This window comes from Argiope bruennichi, chromosome 10, assembly GCF_947563725.1.
Source record: "Argiope bruennichi chromosome 10, qqArgBrue1.1, whole genome shotgun sequence".
Lineage (NCBI taxonomy): Eukaryota > Metazoa > Arthropoda > Arachnida > Araneae > Araneidae > Argiope > Argiope bruennichi.
In genome coordinates, this window is record NC_079160.1 from 105,707,981 (window position 1) to 105,726,955 (window position 18,975).

At 22.8% G+C, this 18,975-nt stretch overlaps 1 protein-coding gene across 1 annotated transcript in view; it reads right to left on the bottom strand.

Annotated features, from left to right (window-relative positions):
* LOC129987695 (collagen alpha-2(V) chain-like) overlaps window positions 1-18,975 on the bottom strand; it is a 170,000-nt gene that overhangs the window by 31,455 nt on the left and 119,570 nt on the right. The window contains exons 72-89 of the mRNA XM_056095646.1: window positions 18,385-18,414; window positions 17,749-17,763; window positions 14,495-14,512; window positions 14,210-14,227; window positions 13,781-13,798; window positions 13,497-13,514; window positions 13,212-13,229; window positions 12,928-12,945; window positions 12,642-12,659; window positions 12,500-12,517; window positions 11,511-11,534; window positions 9,212-9,241; window positions 8,263-8,280; window positions 6,829-6,843; window positions 4,450-4,470; window positions 1,912-1,935; window positions 1,053-1,085; window positions 64-87 (exon numbers count right to left, since the gene is read on the bottom strand). Of these exons, the coding sequence (XP_055951621.1) occupies window positions 64-87; window positions 1,053-1,085; window positions 1,912-1,935; window positions 4,450-4,470; window positions 6,829-6,843; window positions 8,263-8,280; window positions 9,212-9,241; window positions 11,511-11,534; window positions 12,500-12,517; window positions 12,642-12,659; window positions 12,928-12,945; window positions 13,212-13,229; window positions 13,497-13,514; window positions 13,781-13,798; window positions 14,210-14,227; window positions 14,495-14,512; window positions 17,749-17,763; window positions 18,385-18,414 (378 nt within the window). The remainder of the gene's footprint in view (window positions 1-63; window positions 88-1,052; window positions 1,086-1,911; window positions 1,936-4,449; window positions 4,471-6,828; window positions 6,844-8,262; window positions 8,281-9,211; window positions 9,242-11,510; window positions 11,535-12,499; window positions 12,518-12,641; window positions 12,660-12,927; window positions 12,946-13,211; window positions 13,230-13,496; window positions 13,515-13,780; window positions 13,799-14,209; window positions 14,228-14,494; window positions 14,513-17,748; window positions 17,764-18,384; window positions 18,415-18,975) is intronic.

An 18,975-nucleotide genomic window follows, 5' to 3' on the forward strand; every position in this document is an offset into this window, starting at 1 on the left:
AAAGAATTTTTTTTCATATCTTTATTCTAAAATAAATTTTTTTTTCTGATTATTAGTACTTACCTCCTGATTCTTTAGAACCACCACCTGTAATAATAATACATTTCCTCTTATTAATCAAGAATATCGTTTATTCAATTTTTTTCTTCGTATTATTATTTATTCTTATACTTATTATCTAATTATATTTCTTATTAACTTTTTAATTTCATTTTACTTCGTATTAAATTTTAATTTACATTTAAAAAAATTTTTTTAACCAGTACAATTTTATTGAAATTACAAAATAGATAACTTCAGTATAATTTTTTCGATTATGATTTTCAATCTACTTTAACAGTTTTAGAAAAGTATTCACTCCAAAGAATTCGGAATTATATTTTCATGGGAATATTTTCAAATTTTAGGTATTTTTAATGCTTTGCATTAATAAATTAAAGAATTTGGCAATGTTTCTTAAATAAAAATGTTTTTAAGTCCTTTCTACCTATGTGTAAACATGCGGATCCTTATGTATACTGATGGTATACTAATGCTTCTTTATCATTTTTATAACGTCAAAAGAATATTTGGCTTTCAATTTAAAATATCATTAATTAATTTAAAAGTTTTGTATAATTTAATTTTAAAAATTTATGTAAATAATAACAAAATTTGTAAACATTTATCAAATATTTATTCAATATTTTTTGCAAATATTTATACAAAGTATTTATCAAAAGGATTTTGATAAATATTTGTCAAAATATTTATTAAAAAGATTTTGATAAATATTTATAAAAAGGATTTTGATAAATATTTATAAAAAGGATTTTGATAAATATTTATAAAAAGGATTTTGATAAATATTTATAAAAAGGATTTTGATAAATATTTATAAAAAGGATTTTGATAAATATTTATAAAAAGGATTTTGATAAATATTTATCAAAAAAAAACATTTACTGACCAATCACCTTTATAATTATTACTTGTGGAAGAATTATGAAAAATATAACTTTATCACTTTTATGGAAGGAATGGTGTTGTTTGTTATTGACGAAAAAACTTACCTTCTAGCAATTTAAGAAGATCTGCGAAGCCGCCTGAAAGATCAATTTCATTATTAGTATTTATTCATTAAGACGATTAAATAACATGGTGAGATTTTTGTAACATCAAACTTTGATATTAAGATTGTGGAAGAATATTGTATATTCAGTTCGAAAAAATTCCGTATCCTGCGTATTCTTTCGATGTGAAAGTTAAAGAGTATATTATATCAATACTTTTAGATTCTTATATTTTAATAAATTTTACAAAAATTAAAGAAATAACATCCTTTTGACTAGCTGTGACCATTTCTTCATCGAAATAATAAGTTAATAACAAAACAATTAATAAGTAGAAATACTGATTTGATTCTTACTGTCGATTTATTTTTTCCCGGAAGGTATTAGAGTGAGAAAAATTATATTTCCGTTCCGAAAATTAAAAGAAACAGAAAAAAATGAGTACTTATAGCATTAAATGTTTTTAAATACATTGCATGTATGTACAGACTCATGTACAGACCGTTATGCATTTCCACATTAATTACACGTATTGGTAAATGAAATTATTTTCTTATTATTCAGTTTCAATTCCGTAGTTTAATGCTTGATTCATAATCCAATTATTGACAAAATTTTTCTTGAATTCTATTTTTTTTGTATACTTCTTTGAATCTATTTTGAAGCTTTTTCTAAAGCAATTATAAATGTTTCACACCAATTGATTTATATTTTATTCATTTCTGTAAGCGTTAATGGGAAAACACTCAATATTTTTTCTTTCCGAAATGTCGAGTAAATAATGAAAAATAAAAAGGAACATTGAACCCATCTTTTCATTCTTAATTAATATATGTATTTCGTGATAATGAACACTTACCTCCTAAGCCTCCAAAACCATGACCTGTAATAACAATGTATTTATTCATATTAATTACGCAAATATTTTATTGAATTTATATTATTTTTATGAAGTTTTAATAGGATTTTTTACGGTTAGTAACCAATCCTGCTTTTATATAAATTTCAAAATATGTTGTCTGTATAACATTTTGATTATAATTTTGAATCTCTTTTAATACATTTAGAACATATTTATATCAAAAAGATCAGAATGAAATTGGTCGGGAATTATTTCAAATTTCTGGCATTTCAAATATGTTACCTTAATAACATAAAGAACTGTAAAATGTTTTTTTTATGAAGATGTTTCTGAATTCTTTCAATTAATGTGTAAGCATGTGAATCATTAATTTTTCATTTCCTTTTTTTCACATTTAATAACTTATCTTTCTGTTATCGAAATTTTATAAAATATCGTTTCTGTATAATTTTTCTTCTCCCGTTATTAAAAGTTAAGGATAATGTCATTAGAAACCACTGGAATTATTGCACGATCTAAATACAATTTTTGTTTCCGCTGCTTATTGATATTTGTACATGGAAATATGCTTTACAATATTATTGATAGTTTTTCCTAATGAAGTCATTATTGTTGTTTTAAAAAACTGATAACATATATGGAATTTTATGAATAATTTCTGAATCTTTGCTGTAAAAAAAAGAACATTTATTTTATAAATTTTAATAATCCATTGGTATAACCAAATACATTATTTTTATTACTTGGTTTTCATTCCCAGATGTTGTTAATAATTTGGAAATTGTCAATATTTTAGAATAGGAAAGCCTTTAATTGATAGCGATAAATGACTTTTCGGACAAAAATTATATTCTCAACATTAAAGAAAACCAATTAAAAATGCAGTTCATTTCAAATGTTAAGAATCTAGTAAAGCTTTGCAAGAATTATTAAGCTGATATTCCATTATAAATCATATGTCAAAATGATTTTTGTATTTTAATTATTAAAATTAAATTATAATATACGATAATTTTGTTACAAATGTTTTAATTGTAAATTGAATAATTTCATCTAAATTTTATATAAAACATTCGTTATTTATTACTGTAATATGATATATTAATATTATTTTGGCTGAAGACATTTAATAATGATGATTTATTCTGTTATAATAAAATTCATTTGTCATTAAAAATGATACAGTGTCAAAAGAAACTCACACCATATTTTTAAAAACATTTTGTTTTAAAGTTCACATATCCACTGCCGAAGATTCCTAAACTGCATTATTCTACAGTCTCTAGCAGATTACTAATTAAAATACAAACTCTTATAGGAGTCATTTTCAGAAACCACAGACTTAAATCTGTGCTTAAACCTTAATAAAAATATTTTTTTATTTGCATATTGTGAAATTGTGCATTTTTGTATTAATGGAAAGTGGCATTCGGCAAGAAAGATATCATCCATAGAAGAAAAAATTACTCTTAAAATTCTCGTTATTATCATAAAAGCACTTTGTGAAATTCTCGTTTATATTAAATGAATATCAAAAAAGAAATTTAATTTATTTTTTTTCAATATAATTCTATGTATACGATAAATTTAACGTATCATTGCTCGATGTAAATAATTGAACTTTAAAGTTATTTTTACTCATTCGTTTATGCTGCTATACTATTAGGAGCTATCCAGAAATAGTGTTTATAAAGGATCTTACGAAAATGGTTTTTTAAAAAATAATCTTAAATAACTAAATTTCCGTTTACTTTAAAAGATATTTTTATATAAATATATTAAATTTTATATGAATAATAATAATATAAATATACATAAAATATAATAGTAGCATAAAGGTAATAATAACGATATAATAATAACATATTCTTCAGAATGCGGATGAAAAAAGGAAATGTGATTCTTAGATTTCGACAAAGTAAATATAAAGTATATTTTGAACTTTTGCTGAATTGTGCTAATATAAAGAGAATTTAAAATTGTTAATAAGTTGCATTTTAGTTTACTGTAAATGTAGTAGATAACTTATCCTATACTTATATATACTCCTCCATATTTAGAATTATTATCGAAAACAAATAATAGCTCATTAATAATTCTAAATATGGATCAATGAAAACATTTAGATTAGTATTTTATATCTTAAAAAAAAGAGAAAATCAAGTATTACAATTTTAGAAAAAATGAAACTAAATATTAAAAACGAAGTAAGCATTTATATTTTTTTAAAAAATAGAAACATCACATTGAGAATTCTCTAATTAATAAAAGCGGTTTTATTAATTCATTATATCATTAACGATAAAAGTCATATTTTTATTCCCAAATTCAGGGCTTTATATTTCACGTTCTAATAATCTGAAATTTTGAATTTGATTTTCTAACTAATGAAATAACTAGATAGTGCTCTTAGTTCCCTATATAATGTTAAAAAAAACTTTAACAAATTTTATGTCATTAATTAATTCTAAATAATATTAATTACTTAAATTTTTCATTTTCAATATTCTTAGTTTTGTAAAAATTATAACTTACGTGGTTTTTTTCCCTGTTTATCTGAAAATAAATAAATCTTTCATTATTTTAATTCATATATCATTTCAAAAATTGTTTTCCAATAGATTTTACTTTTACTCAGTTAAAATTTGATTACCAATACAAAGAATTTTTAAAAATTGAGAACACGTGATATTTAAACTAGTTATTATATAATAATATTATTTCAAATATCTTTATTAATGTTTGCTACAACATTGTTTTTCGATCATAATGTATTTGCTTTTATTAACTGAAAAAAATTAATCTTTAAAATTAATCTTTAAAAATAAATCTTTCTTTAATTTTACGAAAACAATTCGGTTTCAACATCTATAAGAACGTTCTAAATTGAATTAGAACGAAGCTTTCTAGCTTGATATTTCAGCAAAATAAATTCTAGCAGATTCTGAAATTAATTAAAGATGCTGCTTTGGATATGGACAAAAAAGAAAGGTTATTTTTAATAAAATTGAAAATTAAAGGGTATTTAGTAAAAAAAATACATGTTTAAAAAATTATAAAAATTTATATAAAATTTATGAATAAAAATATATCAAATAAATGTATTTAAGTGTTAAAAAAATAATAATCTACAATCAATGAACTTTGAAAAGCGTTACATAGTACTAAATTTAGTTAAATTTTAAATGTCATAAATAAAAAAAAACACCTAAAAAACTAGCACTTATCTATATATATATATATATATATATATATATATATATATATATATATATATATATATATATATATATATATATATATATATATATATATATATATATATATATATATATATATATATATATATATATATATATATATATATATATATATATATATATATATACTAGCCGCCTTTGGCGACCAGCCGGTTCGCCAATCTTAATGTTCGTTAACATTTTAATAATTAAATATTTTATGCAATTTCTACTTTAATAGCTTCTTCATCAAAATATTATAAAACTTCAAATTTTGATTATCATATAATTCATTCATAATATTATAAAGGCCTTCAGTCATAACGTAATATGTATCTCTCTCATTTTCTGTTATATCCCGTAGAATTTATGCTTTAAATTAAAGTGGAAAGAATTAATCTTCAATTAATATAATAATATTTTTTACTGAAGCAAAGCATTTTTTTTATAATCTGATTACTGAAAATAGAGTCACTCAGCGTTTAAACTTTATGGGCACTAAAGAATATCTTTTTTAATTTATGTAATATCTCAAGAGTTGGTCAACAAAATTTTCTTAGATTCATTATGAGCAGATCGATTAATTAACGATGTTTAAATTTAAATGCGTCAAACAATAAGAAAATAAAACGAATCGTTTAAAATAAATGGTTGAAAACAGGTTTTAAAAAAACTACTTAAAAAACGATGAACTTAAAACTATAAGCATATACAAAAAATATATAACTAACATAAATACAATTTACTTACAAAAGCATGCAACTAACCCAAAAATAATTTAAATCATCCATTGATAACGGTTGTCATGGCAACAATCAGAACAGAATGCGCATGCGTGAATTTTCATCGCCGGTTACGTAACGCAAATACGTGATTTTTTCTACGCCAGTTGGTGTAACGCTATGCGGATTAGAAATTTTTAATTTCCTTTATTCTGTTTTATTTTAATTCAAAAGTACTTCAGAATGAATCTGAAAGATCGATTCATTAACAATGTTTAATTTTAAATGCATCAAACATTAAGAAAATAAACAGAATCGATTGAAATAATCCGCCGAAAAATTTTAACCCTAGCCTCATTACTGTTATGAGAAAAAAAAACTGAAGCCTTTCTCGTTTGGCGGTGGGGAAAATGGAAGATTTTTTTGGCGGAAAAGTTGGCGGTGGGGAAAATGGAAGATTTTTTTGGCGGGAAAGTTAGTTTTCAATTAATAATTAAAATTCTAATTAAAAATTCGAAAAAAAAAACCCCAGGTGCACATTCCTAACCTCCAAGGTATACATGTACCAAATTTGGTAGCTGTATGTCAAACGGTCTGGCCTGTAGAGCGCCAACACACACACACATTGAGCTTTATTATATATATATATATATATATATATATATATATATATATATTCTTAAACTGAAAATAGGAATTTCAAGATTCTCAATTAATTAAGAGAGATTTTGTAAAATCCTTATATATTCATTAACATATTTACCTAGATAAGCGATGTTTTTTAAAAATTTCACAATCAGAGTTCTTTAATCTACCTTATAATCTGGAATTCTTCAAATTTTAAGTACGTTAGATAATTCAAACTTTTTTAAAATAATTTTTTCTCAATTATATCAATTTAAACCAAAATAGTTATTGCAATATTTTATATCTAAAATAATTAGTTGTCTTACCTTCTTTTGGTTCATCTGCAAATAATTAATTTTCATTGTTATTATTACATATTCTGTTTTATGAAATTTTTAATTATAGCCACTTTTTATGCTTTTAAAAATTCATTTGGTTGGTTCAAAATTGATTATATTGGAATATAAACAATTTATTATATTTTCAGTACTCTATTTAAAGTAATGATGTTTAGCAAAAATTATACCCCAAAAAATTTCAAATTATGATGCAATTATGTCATGTTTTTAACATCCTTCGATTATCTAAGGAATTTTTTAACAATTTTTATATGACCGATTCGCACCCTTCTAATTTTTATTTTTGGTGATATTTCTTTGTGCAAAATTTGAAAATAAGTTTACAAAATAAGGATGGATTTTATTGCTTATTTAAAATGTATATAAATATTCAAAATTAAGTACATTTTTCTCACATATCTTTAAATCAACTTTGATATAATTTACCATTACAATATCTTGCTAGTTTAATGCATCCAATTTATAAAATTAAATGCGTTACTTTCCTTTCCCAAGTTTTCTTTGCGAAAAACGATAATATTTATTTTTATGAGCTTTTGTATTGTTTCATTTTGTAACCTAAATAATAATATGACATTCTTTTTCGCAAATTCCAAAAAACTCTGAACTCTAATCTTCTATAATTTGCCCTTTTTACAAAGGAAACATGTAGTGGGGGATTAATAATTCAAAAAGTAACTGGCCGAATAAGACAGTTGACAAACTTATTAAAATACCATCCTTATTTTTGTTCAAAAGTGAAAATGTGATTGTTAATATTTAACAAAAAAAAAATAAAAAAAATTAGGAGATATTTTAGTGTCATGCCGATTTGTTTTCTCGCATAAATAATAAAAAGTTTTAATAAGGAGCTTTTTAGTTTATCCTTCATATGGGAGATATCTTATCCTAAGTTTTAGAAAACGCATATGATTTCAGTAGCAAATACAAATATAGATAAGCAAAAAAAAAAAAAAAAAGTTCGAATTCAAGTTTAGATTGCCAAAGAATACAAGAAACAATTGTTACAATTTTAAACAAAATAAGGCTTTACATTTAGGCCTACCTTTTAGCCTTTATGTAATAATTTAATATTTGGATTTACTGAAATAAAAACAAGTTCTTAAGTCAATAAAAATATATATTTTATTATTCGTTAATACTTTTAACTAGTTTTCCGACTCTTTTAAATTCTAAAAATCACTGGTTTATATCAGCCATTCTTCTGATAAGCCACAATTTTAAGTATATTTTTGTAGATAATAAATGTTATATGTTGCACATATAATGCAAAAAAAAAACATCTAAGCAATTTTTCTTCATTGATTAATTATTTAACTTGTAGTAGTCACTTCATTTTTTTCACTTTTAAAATACATGATAGAATTTCAAATACATAGTTTTGCAAACATTATTACTTACTTTCTTTTCCAGTTATATCTAAAAATAATTGTTTTTCATTATTTTTATGATAAACTCTTATGAAAAAATTTATTACTATATTATGAAATATTTATATATATATATATATATATATATATATATATTTTAACTTACGATGTAACGAAATTATGATTTTTGGAAAATATGAAAATTCTAACTTAAAATTTCTCTTTTTAAAAGGTATGTTTTTGTTTATCCAGCAAAAAGATTCTTGATCAAAGAGAAATTCAAATTTTATTTTTTCATTTCAGAAAAATAAATATTTAATAATTTCTCGATACACTTACGAAAAGAATTAGGAAAAGTATTATAAAGTTGAAAACAACAATAATAAAAGTTTAATTAAATGGACCCGAACGATGTTGTTTTGACCTGTGATAAAACATAGTAAATTCGATTAAAAATATATTCTAGCAAATATTAAAACTAATAAAAAATTTTAATATTTCACTTATCAATAAAGCATTTCATTATAATTTTCAATCGGTTTTAACAAATTTAGAAAAATATTCTCACCATGTGTTCGGAATAAAATAGACTGAAAATTCTACTGTTTGTTATTTAAAATGCTTAATCTTGATAACATAAGGAATTGTGTAAAATTTTGCATTGATGGACTTAAGAGTCTTAACCTCTTTTCTTAAGGATGTGGAATTTTTTTTTATACATTAACGTTTTATTCCTTTTCGCGGAATGATTATATTTAGTATGAAAAGAGATTGATTACTTATTAACAATGTATTCTTAATATTTCTGTAACTGCAAATCTATGAGTTTCAGAGAACAGTTTATTTTACCCTATATCACAGTAAATTTATCAAAATTGTTTCCAAAAATACATATCAATAGAAACTGCTTATGTTTAGTTAAAAAATTATTCACATTATGAAATAAATCGTATGGATTTTATTAAATGAATAACACTTACCTCCTAACAAGGAAAGGAGGCCTCCCCCACCTAAAATATCAATTACATTTTTATTATTTGAATATAAAGAAGATAAAGATAAGATATGCAAATGATGGTGTAACATCAAATAGTGATAAAATGGTTAAGATTATCAAAAAAAAATCGTAAACTTTTCACAAAAATAGAGTATTAGGATAAATGTATTCGAAAATATTTTGCTGCAAATTCTTTCTATATAAATGTTAATGGGAAATTTTGATATCACAATTATTTTTTAAAAAGTGTAGAATCCATCTAATTTATTGCTCATTTCTGTAACGAAATAATTAGTTAATAATAAAATTATTTACTAATAATAATTGTTATCTCTATAGCCTATTGATGTTTTTAATATATAGAATTAATTTTTTAATAAAATTAACTAAGCTCGAAATCTCAGCTTATCCACGTCTTAAAACAGGTTTTGCAGATGCTACTCCTTAATTACTACCCCAAAGAATGATTATTTTAGTTTTCATCACTGTAAATCTCGGACATAACTTTTCGTTTACAATTTCATTTAAACATTCATTATTTTTATATTTCGAAATGGCGTATATTTTTCCATTTGTGGAACGCTGCATATGGTAATAGAAAGATATAAAAATTTAACAGCCATAGATCCATTTATTACATTAATATTGCTCGTTATTATTATGCAAAGCTGTTTGAGAAATTTCCTTTTTCTGCATGCGTATCAAAAATAATATTCATGATATTTCGTTTTAGTTTTCAGCATAAATCCATATATTTGATACATTAATTAAATTTGATACATTACTATGTTCACATAACTTTGTTCCTTACCCCAAAAAACATACAAACTATTGTTCATTCATCATACGTTTCACAGTAATTAATACAAATATGCATATCGGTAATTCAGTAATATATATTTTCCCCATTCATACAAGCTCACCAAATATTAGACACTGTCATCAAATAACAATTATAAAATGTATGGAAAACCTTTATTTTAGAACGAGGAAATTTGTATTTAATTTAAAATTCAGAAGAACGAGAATGAATCGTTTTGCATTGAATTCTTGATTTCATTTTGAAAGTCTTCAGCTGTATATTACATGTTTAAAAATGTATATTTTCTAATTCATGGAAAATAGATAACATTTAAATTTTTCAAATGTATTTAGTTATTTCGTCTTGCTTTTTTTTTGCAATTGTACGAACATAATAGTATTTAACTTAATATTAAACTTATTAGAAATAATTTTTATAGACATGAAATCCATTAATTAAATATATGAAAATTATTTTTTTCTAAAGCTGAGGAACGAAAAAAAATTGTTTTTTATGTACAACAGCCTGCAAAATTAATTAAAATAACAATATTCGTGTCTATATTTTTGAGATTACTGATTTTTATCTTGTGAGAACATGATGTTGTTTAGGCTTGAGGTTTTTGAAGCGATTTGAAGGCAACTAATTGTTGAAGCCTCAAAATATGTAGGCAAAAAATTGGTGATTATCCATTTTTTTATTATTTTGGAGTCGGCTTTCACAGTATTCACAGTATCCATTATCTGTCGTCTGCTAAAGTAATTTTATTTTGGAGTTGGTTTTCACTGTATAGCTTTTGAATTATCTATCGTCTGCTGTTGTAATATTTCCTTTGGAAATCACAATGTTATTGCCTAACTCGCGCAACGTTTTTTAAAAAATAAACCAAATAAGTCAAAACATTGTTTGTTTAATCGATAAAGATTGTTGGTTCAGGGATAATTTCAACTAATTAAAATAAAGTTATTAGAAAATAATGCAGAATGTTGTCACATTTGCCGATTTATCAATAACTAAAGTTACAACTTGATTTTTAAATTATACATTCTCTGAATACTTACGAATTGTCTCAATTAAGTCATTAACCAGTTTTAACCTGTTTGGAACAATCACGAGACTGAGATTACGCATGCGTCGATATTTAGAAAACCGGTCGAGCTCCAAAGCATTGTTTGCCAGGTAGAAAAATTGAAAATGAAAGTTTACAGAAATTATCATTATCTCTCTCTCTCTCTCCCTCTCTCTCTCTCTCTCTCGATATATATATATACAGAGAGAGAGGGACATAGACTGATAGAGAGAAGTCCCGTGACTGTTTCAAACCGGTTTAAACTGGTAAATGACTTAAATTAATTAAGACAAATAGTAACTTAATAAACAATAATGTTCTCACAAGATAACTTGAAATTTGCGGTAGTACATTTCATTTTTTTTTTTTTTCGTTTTAATATTTTTTATTATTCTAAATATAACTACTTACCTCCTGGGACTTTTTTTGGCTTATCTGATAAAAAAAAAATGAGCATATTATTCGCTAGTAAAATTTACAGCAAATTATTTTTTTTTCTTATTCTTATAAGTTTAAATCTTAACAAGCGCCAGGAAATTAATAATTTTATTAATGTTATCTCTAAATGAATTTTAATTTTTGTAATTAAGGATATTTCCCAAAAAAAACTTTAAAAATAAAATTAAACTTATAATTGGAATCTATCCAACAAATGCATCTAAATAAAAAAAAATGCAAGATTTATTGAAATTAAAATCAGATTACTGCAACATATGTTTCAGAAAAATCTCTTGCCAGCAAATTCAATACGAATGATGCAATGAAATGTTTAGTTAATTAAAACTATTTTCATCACATTTCTTTTCATAAAAGTTATGGATTTGAAAAAAAATGGTACTTTATTTTCTTATATTTTTTTTCAAATCAATAGTATTTGTCCTTGTCTTAATTTTCTATTTTCAAACTAATGTTTCTTTTTATTCTAAATTTGATTCATTAAATTCTGGTCCACCTGTTAAATAATATTAGTTTCATCATAATATTTACTAGGAAGATATATTGAACATTATTAGAAATAGTGTTAAATGGTTCAACACTAATTTCTTTCTAAGTTAATTATTTCTTACTATTAAATGTTTGTGTATATTGATGATACTATTACAAAGTATATGTCGTTAAATGAAATTATTTTCGTATTATCATGAAATATTATTAGATATTTCGGAATATAATTATTATTGGCCATTTTTTCACAAATTTATGTTATTTTATTCTTCTGAGTAGCTAAAATTTTATTTCTGCTTTTATAATTCAAAAATAACAGGTCAATTCTAAATAATCTGTAGATCATGTAAAAAATTAATATTTTTTTTCTTGTGTGGTTAATTAATTTAAACCATACTAGCCATGAATTTTTTTTAAGTTTTAAAATATTTAATACTATAAATATTGTTACTTACGTTCTTTCTCAGGTTTGGCTACGGATAATAAATTTTTGTTATTTTAATCATGTATTTTCTTCTACGAAATTATTTTCTAATAAATTTTAGTTTTTAACACTATTAAATTTGAAATGACAAGACTATGAATATTATTACTTACGTTCTTTCACAGGTTTGGCTACAAATAATAAATCTTTGTTATTTTAATCGTGTATTTTCTTCTAAGAAATTATTTTTTAATACATTTTAATTTTTAACACTATTAAATTTGGAATGACAATACTATAAATAATATTATTTACGTTCTTTCACAAGTTTGGCTGCAGATAATATTTTTCTGTTATTTTAATCATGTATTTACTTCTAAGGAATAATTTTCTTATAAATGTTAATTTTTAACACTATTAAATTTTTGCAATGACAATACCATAAATATTATTACTTACGTTCTTTCAAAGGTTTAGCTAGAAACAATAATTTTTTGTTATTTTAATTATGTATTTTCTTCTACGAAATTATTTTCTAATATATTTTAAGTTTTAATACTATTAAAATTATAATGAAAATACTATAAATATTATTAATTAAGTTCTTTAATAGGTTTAGCTACAAATAATTAATTTTTATTATTTTAATCATGTATTTTCGTATACGAAATTATTTTCTAATAAATGTTAATTTTTAAAACTATTAAATTTGGAATGACAATACTATAAATATTATTACTTACGTTCTTTCTCAGGTTTGGCTAGAAATGATAAATCTTTGTTATTTGAATCGTGTATTTACTTCTAAGAAATTATTTTCTAATACATTTTAATCTTTAACACTATTAAATTTAGAATGACAATACTATAAATATTATTATTTACGTTCTTTCACAGGTTTGGCCACAGAAAATATGTTTTTGTTATTTTAAACATGTATTTTCTTCTACAGAATAATTTTCTTATAAAGGTTAATTTTAACACTATTAAATTTTTGCAATGACAATACTATAAATATTATTACTTACGTTCTTTCAAAGGTTTAGCTAGAAATAATAATTTTTTGTTATTTTATTTATGTATTTTCTTCTACGAAATTATTTTCAAATAAATTTTAATATTTAACACTATTAAAATTATAATGACAATACTATAAATATTATTACTTAAGTTCTTTAATAGGTTTAGAGACAAATAATTAATTTTTATTATTTTAATCATGTATTTTCGTCTACGAAATTATTTTCTAATAAATGTTAATTTTTAAAACTATTAAATTTAGAATAACAATACTATAAATATTATTACTTACGTTCTTTCTCAGGTTTGGCTAGAAATAATAAATCTTTGTTATTTGAATCGTGTATTTACTTCTAAGAAATTATTTTCTAATACATTTTAATCTTTAACACTATTAAATTTGGAATGGCAATACTATAAATATTATTATTTACGTTCTTTCACAGGTTTGGCTACAGATAATTTTTTTATGTTATTTTAATCATGTATTTTCTTCTACGGAATAATTTTCTTATAAATGTTAATTTTTAACACTATTAAATTTTTGCAATGACAATACTATAAATATTATTACTTAATTTCTTTCAAAGGTTTAGCTAGAAATAATAATTTTTTTGCTATTTTAATTATGTATTTTCTTCTACGAAATTATTTTCTAATAAATTTTAATTTTTAACACTATTAAATTTGGAAAGAAGATACTATAAATATTATTACTTACGTTCTTTCACAGGTTTGGCTACAAATAATAAATCATTGTTATTTTAATCGAGTATTTTCTTCTCAGAAATGATTTTATAATAAATTTTAAGTTTTAACACTATTAAATTTTGAAAGACGATACTATAAATATTATTATTTACGTTCTTTCACAGGTTTGGCTACAGAAAATATGCTTATGTTATTTTAATCATGTATTTTCTTCTACGGAATAATTTTCTTATAAATGTTAATTTTAACACTATTAAGTTTTTGCAATGACAATACTATAAATATTATTACTTACGTTCTTTCAAAGGTTTAGCTAGAAATAATAATTTTTTTGCTATTTTAATTATGTACTTTCTTCTACGAAATTATTTTCAAATAAATTTTAAGTTTTAACACTATTAAATTTGGAATGACAATTTAGAGTTATTACAATTTAATAAAATGCAGGACTTCTTTTGCTAAAATATCTATTATATTGATATATTTAAATGTACTTCTATTTTGGGTTTACTTGAATTAAATTCTGATCTTAAGGTAATTTTTTTAATTGAATAAAAATAAAAAAAAAATATTGATTTCGAAATATTTTTATGAGAATAGTTCGAAAAAATAAGAATGAAAGTGTAGTGTAGCAATAATTAAAGTTTTACTTGTTGGGAGTGAAATAGAAAATTACATCAATTTTACTATTTTGCGTTCATAAGAAAAAGAATTCAAATTAACCATTTAAGAATTCAATTTAAATCCTTTATATTGCATATCGTTATGAAATGCTATAATTTTAGTTCTAACTAGACAAATTTTATCATTTATGCCCTGATTCTGTGCATGGATTGCAAAGGAATCATTTCATATAAAATTTCCTTAAAGATGCAGAATGTAAACTATTTTGATACATGATCTTTAATATATTCATTTTAATGCGCAATACACCTGTATACTTTGAACTCTCTTATTAGGGTTTGGTTTTTAAAAAAATTAAATACATTTATATACGTTCTAATATTTCTCCAGGGCTTTGTCCACGTTCTAAATAATGATAATATATGTCATATATTGTTCCCGAATGTTTTAATCTTCCGCTATCAAATCTGATCGATTTAATATGTTTTGAATAGAATAGTTAAGAACAGTCAACATTTTCATAATCTTAAGCCAATCAATCTTGAGAAACCCTCTGCGCTGGTTGGGGTGTTATAATTGAGAATGTCAATGGAGTGGTCTAAAATCGCCCGCTTTTATAGTTTAGCGATCTTCAAATATTCATAATTCGGTCAGTTTTGGGTGATTGGAGTGCAACTCTTTTTATTTAAAATATTATCATCTCAAGAATATTTTATCCATTATGATTCACAGAGCAGAGGATCTAGATAAAATACATTCTTAAGCATTTGTAATTTAATATAACATTTATTGACTGAAGTTAAATAAAATATAATTATTTACTTCATTTAGATCATTTTAACACATGTATTTCTATTATTAAGTGTTTGGAAATTAGCTGTTGGGCCCTGAATTGAAAAGATATATTTTAAACCCTATTTGTCTTGAATAAAGCTGTTTATTGAGTTAAGAATGTAGATATTGTAAAATATTACAGAAATCTTTCTCTTTCATTTATTTTTTAGAAAATATTATGTTACTAATTTATTTCATTTCATACAGACACGTGTTGAAAATTACACTTCAATTTTCTAGGTTTGAAGTAATACTTGACTTCTTTTTTTTATTTCATCTCTTGTCAATGTAATGACTACTCGTTGATAAAAGCAAATTTTTTCCCATGCACACGTTAAAAAAAGGAATCAAATTTGCAGTTTAAAACATTGGTATAATAAAACAGATAATTTTTTGAACTATCACTTGATGTAAAAATCGGTTTTTTGTGATAATATTTTCGATTTTTTTTTGTTGTTGCGGAAAAAGCAGAAAATTCGTTTAATTTTTAATTAATTAAGTAATTAAAAATTTTCAAAAATCACTCTAAAATGCACATTTCCGACCTCTAAGGTATATTATACGTGCCAAATTTGGTAGCTGTAGGTCAAACAGTCTGACCTGTTGAGTGCCAACACACACACACACATTGAGCTTTATTATAAATATATTTAGATATAAATATACATTACTTATTGTCTTTCAGATCAGTATCAAAATAGTGAAATAATTAAACTTTTATTTCAGTTATTTGTACATTAAAGATACGATGATTTGATTTAAAAAACATGTTTACTTCAGTTGCTTTATCTAAAATTATCTACTGATATGTTGCCAAATTATTCAAAAAGTTTTTTTTTATTATTATTTTTAATTTTTAGTATGCGAAGAAAGGGGAAATATAAAAAAAATCGGTGAAGTATAAAAAAACATGAAATGGGTGGGACGAAAAAAAAATTTCATGATAAAGTCTCATTTCTTATTAGCTTTAAGAAATGAGTTGAGAGATCAAAGTGAATAACCTCTATATAATAAACTATGCATGACTTAAATAAAACAGAATTAATTATATAGAATGTTTTAGCGTCACAAAAGCTTTTTCTCACATTCATTTCTATTTTTAAAAAATATCACATTTCATACGTGCTGAAAATTACACTTTTATATGTATAATTTGCAATAATAATTTATTTATTAATTTAAGTTTCTGTCAATGCGATGGCAACACATTAGTAAAAACTATTATTTTCAATGCATGCGTTATGTGCTCGAGCAGATTAAAATTTCTATTTTGTGAGAAATATATCGTTAAAAAAATATAGTCAAATTATTTTTCAAAAATTTATTAAAAAATAGAAATTTAATTTGTTCGTTAAAATATTACATCATTGGAAATATTTTTTAACTTGATGTGAAAATCTTTTTTTGTGCAATGATATTTTAGGAAGTTATAGAACTCACATTAAATGTTCATTCGATGAAAAAATGTTCCAATGGAAAAATAAAGTCATTAATTTCTCTTTCCAAATTCCAACTTCTAAAATTTAACTGAGAAAAGATATGATATATTTTGGCTTAATTCTCAATTATAGTTAATATAATGTAGATAATGGAAAGCATTTTAATTTTTACTTCATTTGGTTAATATCGTATTTATAGAGTAAAAAAAACCATTAATTGAAAAACCTAAGAAAGTTTTATTTTGCATTTTATTCCGTGGAAAAGAATACAATTTATCTAATATTTCACTTTTAAGTAAAATTTGTCTAGATTTTAAAATTTAAAATTATTATCTATTTATGTTTATAAAATTAAAAAACATGAATTTCAAAATTTTAAAATTAATAGAATATATTTTTTAAAAAAATCTTAAGTATTCATTAACATCTTTATCAATATTTACATAAAAGATATTTTTAAAAAAATTTCGAAATTAAAGTTTTATGTTTGACATCACCTGACAATCTACAATTCATCTTGTTCTATGCATCCTATATAATGCAGCTTTTCACACACAAAAAAAAATCTTCTTTGTTATATTAATTTAAATCATAATAGCCATAGAAATTTTTCATGCATAAAATATTTAATTGCGTAAATACTATTACTTACGTTCTTTAGGCTTGCCTGAAAATAATTATTTTCCATTGTTATTATTGCATACTTTTTTTTTTATGAAATTACTTACACTTTTGATGTATATAATTTTTTAAACTTTTTTTTTATCTTTAGTAAATTTTGTTCGTAATGAAATTTCAAAATATGTAATTTATATAAAATTCCTTTGATTGTAATTTCCAATCAGTTTTAATAAATTTAGAAAAATATTCACTCTAATATATTTGGATTGAAATAGCTTGGAAAAATCCTCTATCTAGTATTTAAACTGCCTAAACTTGACACCATAAGGAATTGTAAAACCTTTTTATTTTACATAGATGGCGTTAAATGCCTTACCCCATTGTTTGAGCATGTGAAAAATTATGTTATAAACTGACGCTTTATTATTTTTTTGAAGAATAAGAATATTTTGTATGAAAGAATGATCATATATTAATAATGTATTCTTAATATTTCTATAAATGCAAATCAATGCAATTCAATAAATGCAAATCAAATGAATAGTAGCTTATTTTACACTACATCACAGATTATTTAACACAAGAATTAGCTGAGATGCCCTAAAAGAAAAATCGCATATGTTTAGTACAGAACTTTTATGGATTTTACTAAATGAATAAAACTTACCGTCCAACAATGAAAGAAAGTCTGACCCGTCTGAAATAACAATCATACTTTTATTATTTGAATATTAAGATAATAAATATTATACGAGTTATTTGATTGATTTTGTAACATTGTACATTAATAGAAAGGAAAAGCTTATAAAAGAATGCACAATGTTTTCGAAAATATATGAAAATTATAGTATTGTATTCGAAAATATAGTACTTTGAATTCTTTCTGTATAGAGTTAATGAAAAATTTATATCAGTTATGATAGATTTTGATGTTGGAGTTAATTTACAAAAAGTCAGAAAACAAAAACCCTTTAAAAAAATTCACAATTTCTGTAAGAAAATAATTATTGCTACATATAATAATATTTGCTACATATGGGACATTAAACATTTAAAAAAAATATTCTAAAAATGCAAAAGAATGAAATAACGGAACAAGGTTTCAGCAAAAAGAACTAAATTCAAGATTCTTCCGAAATACTGTAAATTAAAGTTGCTGATAAAAATATTGGAAAAATGTGAAAAAAAACACTTATAAAAATTATAAATTAAAGAGATTTTCATGTCTAATAATTGAAATATCCCAATTTAAAAATCA